Source organism: Anneissia japonica, unplaced genomic scaffold (genome assembly GCF_011630105.1).
Source record: "Anneissia japonica isolate Jap-2015-1 unplaced genomic scaffold, ASM1163010v1 scaffold1302_len1884557_cov193, whole genome shotgun sequence".
NCBI lineage: Eukaryota > Metazoa > Echinodermata > Crinoidea > Comatulida > Comatulidae > Anneissia > Anneissia japonica.
This window is the reverse complement of record NW_022736804.1, coordinates 142510-159431: the sequence shown is the minus strand read 5'-3', so window position 1 is coordinate 159431 and position 16922 is coordinate 142510. Positions and strand designations below refer to the sequence as shown.

General features: G+C 36.1%; 1 protein-coding gene across 2 annotated transcripts; it reads right to left on the bottom strand.

The window, feature by feature from the left end:
• LOC117116870 (BRD4-interacting chromatin-remodeling complex-associated protein-like) lies at window positions 1–16809 on the bottom strand. Of its 2 annotated transcripts, none has more exons than XM_033260975.1 (10): window positions 16481–16809; window positions 12975–13041; window positions 6339–9602; window positions 5696–5848; window positions 5435–5476; window positions 4895–4950; window positions 4445–4593; window positions 3794–3888; window positions 2905–3007; window positions 1–2504 (listed from the first exon to the last, which is right to left on the bottom strand). In XM_033260975.1, exons 3-10 carry the CDS (start codon window positions 9375–9377, stop codon window positions 1417–1419), a joined length of 4725 nt encoding a protein of 1574 aa, XP_033116866.1. In that variant the 5' UTR covers window positions 9378–9602; window positions 12975–13041; window positions 16481–16809; the 3' UTR covers window positions 1–1416. The 2 variants fall into 2 exon arrangements, with proteins under 2 accessions (XP_033116866.1, XP_033116867.1); XM_033260976.1 differs by lacking the exon at window positions 16481–16809 and adding an exon at window positions 16204–16453.
• Window positions 16810–16922: the final 113 nt, after the last annotated feature.

Genomic DNA, 16922 nt, shown 5'->3' with positions numbered 1-16922 from the left:
TATCAGTTTTCAAGACTTTAATCATTGACTTTCTTCCCCATACAAATACAGGGTTTGCAAAATACTGCATCATTCAATTTGTACATTAGTTTCACCACAGATGAGTTGTTTTTTAATGTGGCACTTAATATTTAATAAATTTGTTTTACACGTCAAATTAATTAAGAGGGCACTGAAAATGCAAAACAAATTATCTTAAAAAAATACATACATTTTTAATTAGGATATAACCAATTCAAAATGCTCCCTCATCAAGAAAAATACAAATAGTTGAAGTGGGTAACAAAAAGGTTATACAAAATATTCCTCACCAAAATACTGAATTACACATTTAGGTAACTGGAGTGGAAAACAAAGAAAATGTTTTCTAACCAAAAACAAAAAATGCATACTGCAAAATTTTTAGTTGCTTGACAGAGGAGCACTGAAAATGTTTGCTACATCAATATTACTTGTATCCCTAAAACTAAAAGTAAAGACACACAGTACCTGAGCTTTGGTTTACAATAATATATACACATAATCAGAGAGTAATACAATCCCTGAGTGTCGGGGATGCTAAACTCAAAAATTTAATTGAAAATTTAACAGGTGTTACAGATGAAGTGTAATCACTCCTTCTTAAAGAGGCACATTCACGGATTGACATGATTAAATTTTTTAGCTCATAAATATTTGCTGAAAATGTAAACATACTTAGCATGACCATCTCTGATTGGCTGTTATACAGGATGTAGCTTCATTTTGCACATGCTCACTAACCATAAAGGATTTATGTGTGGTTACCTTGGCGCACATGAGAATGCGGCTGTAATTAGGCAGAGCTGTGCTTAAGACTTTATTTCATTTATGTAATGATATTGTTAGCTGTTAGTAATAAAGCCACCCTCCTCGTCTTTTCAATGAAACTAAAGGAATCTTGCTAATAAATAAATGCAGAGTTTAACAGCACAAGGTGAGGAAGTTCAACATTACTGTTATTGCAAAAGCAGGTCATTAGTGTAAGTACTTGAACAAACAGATTATATGTTGTACAGTATATGAAATAAATTAATGACTTTTCTAAAGTATTCAATATGTAAAATTACACCTACGGATCAAAACATACCTGTAGAATTAATAATCAAAATCATTATTAAAAAGGAGAAAAAAGCAATAGGCCACAAGAAATAGGGGCAGATACCATTACAGAGACTGGGGCTTAATTCTAAACGTCAAGCACCATTTCCACTCATATGGGAATTACACTTTACTATCAGTCAATTTCAAATCGATAATTTCATAAAGTAAAATATTGCTAAATGTTAGCAAGATTTAACTTGCAAATTTCATGATTTTTTACTATAACGTATCAAAACAGAACACATCAGTAACATCACAAACATGAAATACAAAAATATCTGCTATAACCAGTCTTTAAAATAGGATACTGTTTACAGCTTCCTCCAAATCAGGGTCCTGCATATTGCTCATTGAGTAGCTATAACCACTGTTCGTTTTATTCAAGTCGTCCAGATTTTGATCAAGTTTGGTTATGGCCTTTTCTGTCTCGCCGAAGTCCTGCATGGCATCGTCATCGTCATCAAAGTCAAACTGCAAACCGTTGACCACACTACCTTCTCTAGATTGATACATGTCTGAGGGGCCATCCTGAAAAGATGGGATTTCAACTCCCTTTTGGTTCCCAAAACTAAGAATGTGATTGATAGCACTCTGGTTTTGTTCGCTCAAGGCACCGCCGGTGGAGTCGTCACCTTCTTCATCTTCCAATTCATTCTCCTGATCTTCAAAACACTGAACATCATCAACATCACCACTCTCCTCTTCATTAAGTTCAGAACCTATAGATTCACCTCTCACATTCAGTGTTTCAACAAGGGATAAATTTTGGTTTGATTCGCTAGCATTTTTAATTACCTCATTATCAATAATGGGCATCTCAAACACGTCGTAACTATTGTCAAGTTGTTGCGTCTGCTCGTTCAACGAGCAATCAAAGGTTGGCGTTGGTGGCGCGGATACATCAGGTTCGGAGTCCTGATCACCACCACCGCCCTGGCCCTCCAGCAGGTCTTGCAAAGTGCTAGGAGGCCGGCGCAATTTGAATTTCAACTTCAAGGTTTTCTGGCGTCCTTCATCATCAACAGGTAGTTCCCTGGTGATGAATCCATTGCAGTCTTTAGGGCTTTGCGCCAATGGTTCCTCACATACGTCTTTAGTTCTATGATCTAATGAGGGAGACACAATTCCAATAGAGGGGGTACTTTCTACTACTTCTGCACCAGAGTTTGTAACCCCTTGTACACTCACAGATTCTGTTTCTATACTCGTTGAACAAATATCCTGTTCGTTATGGGCTTTCACATCTTGTGTCTCTGAATCACCTTCATCAATTTTGAATGGTGATATCAAATGTGATTTAACATCACTAAATATATTCTCAGGTTTCATATCCTTTTCATTCTCAATAAATTTATATGCTGGAAAACTTCGCAGTTTTGCAACTGAAAACAAAAAAAGATATGGGTATTACCTTTAAAATAAAATCAAGAATAAACTGAAAATTCAAAAATGTTAAAATCTTATACTGCAATCAAATTGATCAACTATGCTTTGACTAGGGAAAAACCTGATGCCAACTTGGCACTTGGATTACCATGTGGACCATGGCCGGCCAGGGAGCAAAGTGCAGAAATTTGAAAAAAATTGAAGCAGCTAAACATGCAGAAGAATATCAGCTGTTTATAATATAATCATATTATGTAGACACCCCAATCAACATAGAGACATGTAAATGAATAAACAACCAACCATGTAGAAACAGTACAAGAATAATAGTCACACATAATGTTGGTACATTTAAAATGTAGATGAAGTTAAGCAAATTTAACTTTAAGTACTCACTCAATTGATCATGAGGCATTTGTTTTTCTTCCTCGAAATGAGCTTTCTCATCTTGAAGGAGAATTCTTCCTAGCATCACCATTTCGGATGATTCACTGGTTTTCTTTAAAAACAAAAAAGATAACATATATGTTTATAAAACAGAAAATATATGGACTTGAGATTTCAAAAAATATATGTACATTAATGTCATAATATGGAAAGGCAGTGCAGATTTAGCACAAAAATGGATTCTGAGCTGCTAACCAAACTGCCATGTTCCCTCCTAACCCAACCACTCTCCCGTTTTCAAATTCCAAAATACAAGAAAATGTTATTGCCTGGAAGGAAATTACATTGATGTTTACATCACCTCAACAATAGTCAAAAGTCAAGATACATATGGGCATTTGTCTAAAAAGCTTGCACTTTTGTAACTAAAAAAAGACAATAATGACAAATACTGGATTATTTAATTGGTTTCTTAAAATAATGACAATAAAAACTAGTATTTGTGATTGTCACATTCTCAACCAATAACAGTTGTTTTGGAACTATCTATGTGGTGTACCGCAAGCATTATTAGATTCTAGACATGACATGCAGGGACGTACCGTGGGGGGGTCGATGGGTGCAGTCCTTTAAATATGCTTGCTTCACTCACAAATAACGCACCCCGCGAATTCTGAAAGCTTCGCTAAATTGCTACGAGTTCAGCTTGCCCCCTGCGCTTTCATTTCGACCCCCCCCCCTTAGATTTTTCACCATACGCCCCTGACATGAAAAACTATCCAGTGACTGTGTATATTTTGTGGAAACTAAATCTATACTTGTATTCTGGTACTAGGTAGTGAACTATAAATTCAAAATAATCTGTACCTCAAACTGGCAGATGCATAGTAGTACTTACCATACTGTCTTGCATAATTAACTTTTGGTACTTGCTGTACATTTTTTGTTTCTTCTCAAGAATACCAATACTGACTTTTTCAAATGAATCATCAACTGAAATTGTAGAATTGAAAATTCAGTATAAATAAAAAAACTAAAGTAAATATATTTCAAGTTAAAAGACTGAATTAATTATCTATGTGGTATGACATGACCTGAAGAGTATTAACATTATTGCATTTAGATTTGCAAAGACGATAGTGCATTGAGACTTCGTAGTGCAACAAATATACGCAACATGCTAGCTAGATCAAATACACTGACTTCTATGCATATGTTATAGTCTTTTCCTGATTTGAGGCTTGCCATCCCAAAACTAGCGTACTATCGCTAAAAATGTTAAACTGAGTAATTAGCATAAGAATGTGACAGTATTTTCTGCAATGATGGATTAAAAGTTAACTTCATGTCCCAAATGAATGAACTTGGCGGCAGCTAAACATTAAATTTTATAGTTATTTAACTTTATAGTTTGACACCATGCTTCACAATGATGTCGAACAATCCAGATCACTCATCGTCATAGATGGTCCGGCAGATTTGTTTGCATGCGAGGCTGATTAGCGAGGTAAAATTCATTCATGTGCTTTATCAATACTAGGTAACATACCTTCTTGTAGTTGTTCACTGGTAGGGGTGTGGTCTGTAGTCACATGGTAATCCAGAAGCCGTTGAACAGCGTCTTTGTAGCTTTTGAATGGTGTCTTCAGATCAGGTGCAATCATGTTGTCTTGATTCTGCTTTATTTGGTGGAGCATCCTATAACCAACAACATTCAAAAATCAATTAAACATCCACAGAAATAGAAACTTAAAATTATATTGCTACAAAATTATAATAGCAGTTCACAAAGTGCTTTTGAAGTCAAAGAAAAGGTACTAAAACTTGCAATGGGGGGGGGGGATATTAAGGCATGTCGCCAGTCAAAAATGTATGTTAATACAGACATTAGCATAATGGAGAGTGAAGACTGTGGTGAGAAAGGGTGATGAAATAGCATGCAACAGACTTTCACTTGGTGGTAATTACAAAATGACAAAACTTCCCCAGAATAACTCACAGTGAGCTTCGTGTAAGCTGATATTGTGCTGGTCGTTTCGTTCCTTTACTTTCAACCTGAAATGAATATTGGTAAAATAACTATTTTATTATCAATAATATGAATAAATAAAATTAGGGCCGCAATGATGAATTGTTTATAACTTGGTATTGATGTTGCTTATATTAGCATTAAGAATGTAAATTGTATAAATGTTATTATTAAGCCTCCTGTTTAGCAATGATAAACTGTTGCAATGTACTAATTTATTATACTATTTTTTTTACTAAATATTAGTGATTAAGATTCTTGCCTTCCATTCCTAATCCTGGGTTTAAATTCTGCTAAATATTTCTTCTTACGTTGTAAATAAAAAAATAAAAATTAGAATTTGAAATGAGAACTGGTTACAGATAAATAAACATAACATAAATAATGAGCAATAAGCTGACCTCCCAGGCTTAGCTAAAAAATTACCCTTTTAACTATTGTTCAAATAAAAATATTTAAAAAAGGGTTGTGAAAGGACTCTGAGTCAGTTTACTGTGAGGACACATTTACCTTGATGGGCTGATTGCCAGTTGAAGTCTGGCCTTGGTTAGCCTGAAATCAATGAAAAGTATATTAAAAAAAAAAGATAAATTATAAAACATCATTTAGTATCATTATCATCCCCATAACATGATGAAAGTGTTAGGACCTAGGAGGACGGCTTGGCTGGAATAATCTACAATCAGAAATATTAAATGAACAGGAAGTGAGTTTGGGAGCAGAAAAGGACAAAAGGAAATGGTAACATTTAAGGATTATACAATGATTAACCTGTGTTTGCTGCTGTAGTGCGAGAAGTAATGACTGTTGGCTTTTAATGTAGGCTGCTTGTTCTTCTGGAGTCATGTTCTTCAGCTTCTCTTGGAACGACCGCACAATTTGTTGCTGATACGGTGTTAACTTGCTTGTCTTTGTACCGCCAGTCTGTAACGAATAAAAAAGACTGTCTTCTTAGCAGAACGTAATAAGATATCTTCATATAGTTTTAATGTTGTTACTGCCTTGGGAAGAGATTTTTTAAAACAAGAACATTGTTTAAATACAGTATTATTACTTTCAGTAGTATTTTTAGTATTGTATTTAGTACAGGATTAAATCAATAACCATCGCTTGGTTTTTAACAAGGTCTTTAATATACTGCACTGCAATGTGAAATACCCAGGTTGCAATGGCTTGTACCACAATTTTATGGCTTGGCCACTGGAATGAAATGGGTAGACTCTTACAGACCTCCACTACTGCAGAAAGTGATAGGAAAGTATAAGATAGGTAGGCATAGAAGATGCAAAATGTCAGAAAACATTTATGGCTCACCAAGAGCTTTAAACCATCATCAAACTATAACTATATAATTATATAACTCTATTTTCAATACATTTTTTACCATGTGGAGAAAATTAATGGATTTACTCACAGTAGTTGGCTCTTGTTTAACTTTCAATGATTCCATGCCAGTAGAGTCATTTGAGTTGTTTTGCATTGGTGTTGTAGGCACATTCTTTGACGCAATCTTCTTGTGAGACTTTATCACGATGTTTTGGGATGGTTGCGGCTGAATGTTGGTCACGTTCAATGGTCTTGTTTGCTGTGCCAACATCTGCTGACGTGCCTGTGTCACTATCTTTTGCTGGATGTGCTGTAGCTGCTGTAGAAGTCGTGTCTGCTGCTCTGTTGGGTTTGGCATTCCAGTCAACGTTTTGATGTGGTTTTGAATTGTCTGAAGCTGCTCCTGCGCTTTGATGCTGATCTGGAACGTTGCGGGTAGATTAAGGGCTGTTTGATTGGCTGAAGAGGTGCTAGTAACACCTGCAGGAGTCTTGGCAGGTTCATTACTTTGTAATCCACTTTGACTACTGCCAGAGTTGATACTTGATGACATGCCAACGGATGCATTTCTGACATTATTAGCCTGTGATCTATTTGGCGGATACTTCATGATGGCTGCAGCTTGAGCAGAGATAACCGGTTGTGTGCGTCCTGTTATGTTTATTGGCTGGATATTGCTACCAATGTTGCTGGTTGAACTTAAATTTATCGAGGTATTTAACTGATTATTATGTGCTTGTGGTGGTCTAATTAGTTGATTATTTGGCAGATTGGGTTGAATACCGGATGGTGTGTTAGACTGGTTGTGTATAAAAGTCAACCCACCACCAGGCATAATTTGCTGTGGCTGTTGAGTTGCTGATTGGATATTTGTATTTGCTATATTACTAGTTAAATTCTGGGAGTGAACAAGTCCAGATTTTTGCTGCTGTTGTATTTGCTGTAACATTACTTGCAACTTCTGCTGTAACTGTGGATTGTTTTTGAATGAGTTCTGAAATATGGCAGGATTTTTAAGCATGAGTTCTTTCAGAATGTGTGGGTTGTGCTGAAGTACAACCTGAAGATCCCTAGCCTTCTGTTGTGGGTCCGACTGGTTCTGGGAGGTACCAACTTGATTCTGCAAACCTGAAGCCGCTCCCTGAAGAGCCTGAGATGAGGTGGTCTGCTGTTGTGGCAGTCCAATAGAAAAAGGTGGGTGGTGTTGATCAGATGGTACATGCAACTGCCTGTGAGTCAATGTGATACTTGGAGTTGAGCCTTGCTGGGAAGGAAGTAGGCTTTGGCTTAAACCAACTCCTGACTGACCAATTGATGTCTGTGCATCATGTTGTCCTAATGGTTGATGTACAGATGTTGTATACTGGTTGTGAGTGGCATTGCTGGTTGCATTGTGAAACGTCATTGTATTATTTTGGACGGTTTGTGGTACAGATTGTGAAAGGTTTTGGTTTGCAAAAGCTGGAATGTTGAGTTGTTTGGTCAGGTTTTGTACTGGCAGTTGCTGAGGCGATGGTACTTGCATACTTTGGTAAGATGACGCATTACTGTTCATGTTAAACTGCATTCTAGTATCCGACAGATCTACATCCGTTGCACTGAGTGATGAAACCGGTTGTGACTGCATAAGATTCATCTGACTGTTGTCTGAGGAAGGTGGTGATATGAAATGACCTGACTGTTGGTTAGAGAATACTGAAGGTTGAGATAGATGTTGTGGTAGCATATTGTCCATTATCGATTTCTGATTTGACATGCTTGTTACAACAGTCTGAGAGCCGGGCCCAGGATTCGAGGCAGTTACCGTTATAGGTTTTGATTTCTTCACAACAATCATGCTTCCACTTGCACCTATAGTGATAACAGGGTGTGTGGTTTTATTCTCAGTCACAGTTACAATAGTCGGTTGAGAATTTATCGGTTGTGAAAAATTAAGAGCTGAAGTAAGTGCATTTGACACAGAATTCACCTGCATTTCACTGCTCAGTGCAGTTGAAGATATACTGGATGAAGAAAGTGGAGCTACATATTTTGGTTGCGTTGTTTGAGTATTTGATAATGCATTGTTTTTTGTTTGTTTTCCTCGACTTGATTTAGTAAGGCTGGTATTTGACTGGGTAGTTGTGACTGTACTGCTGGCCTGTGTTGTTACCCTGCCTGGAATAACAGCAGGATTTCCGCTCTGTATCACCTGATAGTTTGGTGCCCTCACTACACCACTATTTGCTATAACTGCTTGGCCAGTGTTTATCCCCTGGACAAGCTGAAGGTTTCCTGGCATGTTAGGATTGCGAATCAGGAATGTTTGTGGTTGCCCCTGTGCTCTAGGGGCAATCTGTACCGTCCTTGTCATTGCTTGATTCGGCAGGATTTGAATCACTCTCTGTCCTGGTTGAGGCTTTGGGCTAATGTGCCTCGGCCCCTTTGGGCTTGGTTTTGGACTTATAGCAACAGGTCCGCTTTTCCCAATTTTGAGTTTTTGTTGCATTGATGGATTCATAACAGCGGTTTGTATTGGAAATCTGGTTCCACCAGTATTCAAGACAAAACTAGTAAGTGGCTGTTGTTGGCCTTGTTGAAGCTGTACAGTTCCAATTATGCCCTGTGAGGACTTTACTGGTGCTAGCTGTGTCACTAGGCCTTGAAGAAGTATTTGCTGACCTCCCTGGGCATTGGCAGGGATCTGTTGAATTATTTGCTGACCAGATGGTGTAACCTGAAGCACAGCCGTTGTAGCTTGATTAGGCTGGTTAGGTATCATTGGCTGTAAAGTCTGGTTGAAGACTGGCATTGTGTTGACTTTCTGCGGCAATGAACCTGTTGGTTGAGGCAAGCTTACAACTGGCTGAGCTGCAGGAATCACCAGTTGATTGGTAACCACTGGTTGTGATTCAACTGGTTGGTTAGTTGTAGAATCCATTGTTTCATCCACTTCATCCAAAAATGGAAAGACTCCTGCTTCAGCTGCTGCCTGGCTCAACAATGAATCATACGGATTTGCATTCGTTTCCATGGTATCAGAAAACAGATCATCGTCGCCAAAAATGTCTAAAGTGTCTTTTGATTGCATGTCCATGTTGCCGGTGTTTTGTTCCTGCATGGACAGCATCAACGATTGGTCATCCATGGCTTCCGCAGGTTCTTGACACTGACGGTTATCTGTTTGCTGACCACCTGGGTCAAATGTAGCCGTTATAAATCTGGTTGCATTTTCACTTTTGGGTATCACATGTTGCGAGTTTGATATGTTGTTCAATTTAGATTGTCCTTGCCCTTGTAAACTTCCGTCAACGTAGGAAGCTACAAATGGATGTGAAACGCTATTCTTGCTTTTCGATACTTGGGTAGTATGCTAAGTGACCAAAAAAGAAAAAAAAAAACATTTAGTAACTGATAAATTAAATTGTCTACTGCATTCATTGATTGACAAATGTCAGGTGAATATACATGCTGCCTTTTCATGCTAAGTGTAACAATTGCATATAAAATCATCCATGCCAAAGGCAAAACTCTTTGAAATACTACTTTAGATGGATGGTACCGTAGCTGTCAAAAATAAAATGTGCAAGGTGATTAGTAACCTTACTGATTAAATGGGCTTGTACTGTATCCAAAAAAAGCAGTCTCAAAATACATAAATCCCTTCTAGGTATGACAGCAATAAAAGAAATTAGCCCACCCCTTCTCTCACAAAAAATACCAACAGAAATAACATCACAGAAAATATGTTAAAAAGCAGTTAACTGATCTGTAAATACAGTAAAACTAAAATCACACAATAGTGTGACATATTGTATTGTATTGTATTGTGACTTTTATACATTACTACACTTTGGAAACAAATTTTCTGGTAACCTGAATAAATTAGACAAATATGAAGATTATAGAACCAAAAGGTCCACTGATTAATCTCAGATAAGATAGTATAATACATACTCCAAGTATCGAATTGCACGCCATCGTGTCGGGATTCAATATTTCAACATTAATTATGTCATCATCAGGAATGATGACGATATAATTAATGTCGAAATATTGAATCCTGACACGGGAGTATGTATTATACTATATTATATGAAGATTATTAAACATGTAATAATGCATACTTTTACTTTAGGACAGTTGATTAATGAAAATGACAAATACAAACATTAAATACACATCAAATTAAAATAATTACAATCACAAAGCAATTTTAATAACTTCATACCCTAAGATACTGAAAATGACAAAAATATGCATTAAAATAAAATTTTAAAAAACACAACCCCAAAATGCAAATACCAATTCTTCTAAGGTCTTACCAACACTTGCAAATGATTGGTTTAAATGTTAATAATGAAATGAGTTGTGTACCAAACTAAACTAATGTTAGAATTGTATAAGAAGGCTGCAACAACCACTACACAGGATATACCTATTTCTCATTATTGCATATTGTATGCCTTTCTTTACGCAAAGCTTTTAAATTGATTTTATAAAGGACCGAACTCAACAGACAAAAGTGGTATGAAAATGACAATGTTGGCATTTGTGCACAAAACATGAATGAAAATGTGATCCCTGAAATCTACATTCGACAAGCATTAATTCAGGTATGCATTGCTGGGAAAAGTGCATGACCGCATGACCGGCAGACGAAGGCATCATGCATCTTCCCAGAGGCAACTATATGCAAGAGGAATTGAATTTTAGTAAACAAGGAACATTTTCTCCAAATGTTTTGGGAATCCTATAACACATTCATATGAACAGATGAATGTGTTACAAACTTCTCAATTTTCTCTAGCAAGGCTTAAGGAAGGAACACAACATGGTGACGTTTTGCTCCAGCTGGAAATGCTTGCAATATACTGTATTTAAACAGTTTACAACCATTAAAAAAAAAAAAAAAACCACTGCTGTAACTTTTTCTGACATTTTATCAACCACAATCCTATTATTTGCAGAGCCTCATGCTTCACTGTACACAACAGTCAGCTGTACAAAATATAGAACCACACTTTACTGTACCTGTACATGTGAATTACTTGGCTTACAAACATTCAAGCCTTCAACATTCAAGAAACTATCAAGGGCATCGGCATCACTGTGAAAATTGCATACAATTGTTACACTCCACAATTAATACTAAATCAATTAACTTCAATTAATTAACAGTTATATGGCCCAGTTTATTTCTAGATCACTTTAAAAAAAATTATAACCTTTATATCCCATGACAGAACTTCCAGAGGGTATAATAAATGAATGACACTGTCTTCAAAGTATGAAATTCAAATGAACTGATCTTAAATTTTATTTAAAATCCTTCTTATATTATCAAAGATTTTCCAGGAACACCAAAGATTCTTTTCATTAAATGAGGTGGAGATGGGAAGAGGGATAGAATATTGCAAAGCAGACCTTTTTGCAATGTCTAACTAAAAAGGGAAAGCTATTTTCAACCTCTCAATAGTGGTTACTGATAGCACTGCTGGTAGCATATGAGATTATTATCACTACAATGTAATGTACTCCATAACATTGCTTTATAAATATGTTTTACTACACATACAGTAAAGCCTGATTTCCAATGCGATATTATTACATTTCGCTACTGAGTTGACAGTAGTCAAAGACACCCAGTGGAAATGCTTGGGGCAGATCAAACTTCTGAACTTTCCTGGTCTGTTGGCGACGAATTGAACAGCCTTTTTTTAAAATTGTGTTGAGGACAGCCATGTAGTGTAGCAACTGTACGTAACTTGATATGCTACGACAGTAAATAGAGTGTATGTAGCAATTTTATGGAAACCATCTGTGATTTCCTCAATCACAAACATCTGTGATTTCCTCAAAATAAGCATGAACCACTGATCTCTACTATAATAGCTGGATTGCTCATTGGCTGGTTTTAGTTAGGGCACCGACGCCATGTTAGGGGGGGGGGGGGGAGGGCCTAAGTGATGTATCTTTTTGGCATTTCTTTAAATTATTGTTAAAAACGATTCTTGCAAAAGTTTTTAATAATAAATTTGAATTTAACGTAATGATTATTATCTATCTACTTGATGTGACTTTTTATGCCGTTTAAGAAAGCGCAAGCAAAGTTATTTGAGTTGTTAGGAATTGACGTCACTATTACAACGCGATTTCGCTCGTGCTTTCGAAAACTGCATAAACAGTCATGTCTAGCGGTTTGATAATAATTCCTACGTTAAATTTAATATTGAAAAATATTGCAAGAATCGTTATTTTTAACTATAATTTAAACAAATGCCAAAAGAAACTTTCTAAACTGGTACGTCACTTAGGCCCTCCTACATTGCGTCGGAGGCCTCACTCTTTTCTGTACCAGGATTGGCTGATGAGCAATCCAGCTATTACTAAAGAGTAGAGATCAGTGGCATGAACACGCCATATCCACCACAAATATTTGTCCCACAAAACTTGATACCATGTGAACAACTTTACCTTTAAATGGACTGAACAAATGTGTTAATTTGTCGACAAAAAGTTTCTAAAAATGGTTTAATAAAAATACTTAACCAAAAATTTAAACCTTTATCATCAAGTCTGTCGAATAATTTATATGTCGCAGTGCGTATTAAACATTTTTCCTATCTCAATTAAAAAATACAATGTTCTCCACCCCTACCACTACACACTGAACATTCAAACAAAAATATGGGGGTCTTGGTCTGTCCAACAGGTGGACGGGGTACTGATTAAAGACACTCACCTAATCACGTCCAAAAGGGTTTGGCAGTCATCATCCATGACCCTCTACAGCTTACTAGAAATTTCACCTAGATAAAGATAAAAGATACCTGTAATAATCCGCTGGAAAAGAGAATTGATTTACCATCCCCAAAATAGTGCAGAACCTCTTTTCAGATAGCAGCCAGCCAACCCTTGGGTCATGAAAATCTGGAGATTTTTTTTTAAGAATCTTAAAAAAATCTGGAGATTTACCAAAAAATCTGGAGGTTTCCAGAATTAAAGTCAGGCTCCGGAGGAAAAAAAATTTTTGATATATTGTAGAACTGATTTTTCTAAGACAGAAAAAAGTAGTTTGATCAAAAACTGAGCAACGATGAATGAGATACAGATTTTTGAATATTTAAAAACTGGGCGAAAAATGTGTAAAAATGGGCGGTTACGCCGCTTTCCCCCCCCCCCAGTTTTTAAATATTAAAAAATCTGTATCTCATTCACCATTTTTTCATCATTCACTTTTTTCTGTCTTACAAAAATCAGTTCTACAACATATCAAAACATTTTTTTTCCTCCGGAGTCTGACTTTAACCAAAAGATGATGAAGACACCAAAAAAGTCACTTCACTACAAATCATTAGCCGTTGGTGGCGACATTCGAATTGAAAATGGCTGCTTGTTTGTTGCACCGCGAAGCGAGCAGGGGGGCGAATACATTGAATAATAACGATCAAATCAATCAAAATATGCCTAAATCGGAGTATTTTTGGGGAGAGGGGGGTGGCCTGTGAAATCGGGTGAAAATTACATTCAATCGGGAGAACTGGAGATTTCTTTAAATATCGGGTGACAACCGACAGGATCGGACGAGTTGGCAGGTTTGAGATAGTCACACATGTTGTTCAAGCCATATTGGGAGTGAAAAAAAAAAGTTTACATTTTTGTCTAGAAAGTGTATGCAAGTATTTAGGAAGTTTAAGTGCTAAGGCACTGACTTATTTCATGCAGCACATTACGGAATACTTCCCCAGGATCCAAGTATGTGTTCCAATGGCATCTTTCTGAAGAAATTAGTTGTGTAAAGAATGCTATAAATTCCAATATTATATCATTATTGTTTTATTCCATTTACAATATATAAATATACTAGGTAGAAAGGTAAACTACATTTGCAATGGGATAAATCTATCATTTTTTTAAATTTTGGATTCATATTTAAGTAAATATATTATATAACTTTTTTATATTAATTGCCTTTATTATTTATTACTATTATTAATAAAGTATTTTTATTATTATTATTAAATACATTATTTTATCAACATTAGTTTAATTTTTGAAAATAACATGACCTTAATTAAAGGTATACATAATAATACCTTACCTCTACTTTTTTCAATTTAAGGTCAGTTTCTTTATTGGAATTGGGTCTTAACACATATGCCAACATTTACATATCAATGTCAAACATTAAAGATCCCATTTGAAATGTAGACTGTCAACCAATGACTAAGCAAAGGCGGAGACGATACAGATTATGCAGTACTGGACTGATCCACTTTAGCCAAAACATGGAATGTTCCATTTTACCAAAGAGAAAAAAAAGCTATCCAATCCAACCATAGGTTAATTCATTTTCCTGGCTTTATGAAATGAAGTGAAGTATTAGTTGGTGGTGTTAAAAAAGCTTTGTCATTTATCAGACATACAGTACATCAAACAGATGTTTATTATTAGCTCCTGTCTCAATTGATGCTGCTCTAATTTTGGAGAGAATAACAAGATTGACTGCTGGAATATGACCCAATAACATTTAGAATATAAAATCATGACCCTAGACAAAAGATGACAAAAATATGTTAGGCAAGGGGAGTTTTTTTTTAATCATGAGAAAATACTGCCATATGTTAAAATTGACCTAATCTGGGGATTGAAAGTTGGTGAAATATTCATCTTCATGACTTTGGATTCACTTATAAATATGCCATTTATCATGATTACATATAATCTTTTTACGCTGTAGAAATTAACAATTGGTTGACAGCAGTTCAAGGATGGTGATATGGAGCATTTTTTTCCGTACTTTCGGACTGAGTTCTTTTATTTGAATTTCTGAGATGAACTACACGACCTGGCCATTAAATTAATTTTGTACGTTAATCATCATAGATTTACAATTCAGGTTCTGAAATGGAGTTTAGACTACAGGATATCTTCACCATTTTTAACGGTTTCCACACATTAGGCAGTCAAGATGGATGAATAATTTTCTGAACAATATTTTGAAACCATGGCCTGTCAGGAAATATTTCATCTTGACTTGTTATTCATACTGTAAATGATGTACAGTCATAGAACCCCTGGCATTAAGGGGACACCTTTGGAGCCAAAAAGTTTCCCATTTATTTGGGGTGTCAACTGAAACTTACTGGATTGATAATTCTGTCCCTTGCTTCACAGTTAAAAAAGGGGTGTCCCACAGGAGGGGTTACTAAATATCTTTCCAACCACTTCATATCATCACCTCAACGGCTACTACAATACACAGAGTTAACTAGCAGTAGGCCTCTGCACTTTAATTATGTTTAGAATATATACTTTCTAGGACTGTGAAAAAAAAATGCAACATGTCATTGTCATCTAGGCCTATGACTGTGTTTCTGGTTGTGTTGTAGTATGACTGATTGCATTATCATCCTGAACATAATTTGCTATTTTTGAAGACTGAACTCTCATTATAGAGCCTATAAGTTGAAACCAGGCTTGAATTTTTGTGCCAAGAAAAACTTATCTTGCATTATTTAAAATACCTAGGCCTAGAGTAGACGACAAACATTCTGTTGTACTGTATACACAAAATATAGTATGTTATTTATACATGATGATTTAGGCCTACTCAAACCCAAAATCACCGACTTTGTAGGCCTAAATGAAACACTAATCAGTCATTTTAATAATAAATAATATATAGCAATATAAATTAGGATATTACTACTTGGCCTATGCCCAATATTAGGCTACTCTACTGGCTATGGGTAAGCTGTGTGGTAGTTGTACTTGGCCGATTTGATGCACTTCCTTCTACTTTGTATGATCAGCCACCAAAGAAATAAAATTATAAAAGGTACCGTAGCCTAGGCCCCTACCCGGTTTACTGTTTCAACATGTTGTGAACCTAACTAACTTAAATGTAATATTACTCAAAGAATTGTGACGGTAACAGAAACGCGGAAGCCCAGCTAAGTAATTCGAACCTGGGGAGAAAACAGCCATATTTATAGGATTCCCTGGATAGGTTTATCCGCGTTTTCAGTACTGCGTATTTATCATTGGTGTCCTCCACTGGCGAATAGCATCAGTGCACAGGATCAACTTTTAACTATTCTACGAAACCCCATCCTTCAAATCTGCATTAAATCACTCAAATTTGCAAATAAAACCCTCCGTTTTCCCTCTGTAACCTCTAAACAACGGATACACCCTCTTTCCCTCTAAATTTTATCAGAAAATAATATTCAGGATTGCACTCACCGTCATGTAGCGAGCATCCACTGTATAATAAACCGCATTTCAATAACAATGGCATTGATTGGTTGATGAAATGACGATAACTCATTTACATGTTCGATTAACCAATTGTTAACGTCGACTTCTCAGATCATGTGAAGGTCAATATATGGTCTCATAAGGGGTTTCTAAGACTGTTTTTCAGGTTGCAAACATCCGGTTAGTTATGAAAAGACACAAATAAATGCATTGCTCGAATAGTTTTGCAACTTTGTAATCTGGTATTTGAACAGTTGCTGCAAAATTATTAGATGTGAGCAGCTCAATCCATATTAAACGTTCTATGTCTTTCATAATGATAAGAAACGCATTAAATAGATTGTTCTATTTTGTGATAGGGCATGGTTAAAATTGTTTTGCGGATAATTGTAAACCAAACGGGGGTAGGCGCGCCTAGAACGTCTGT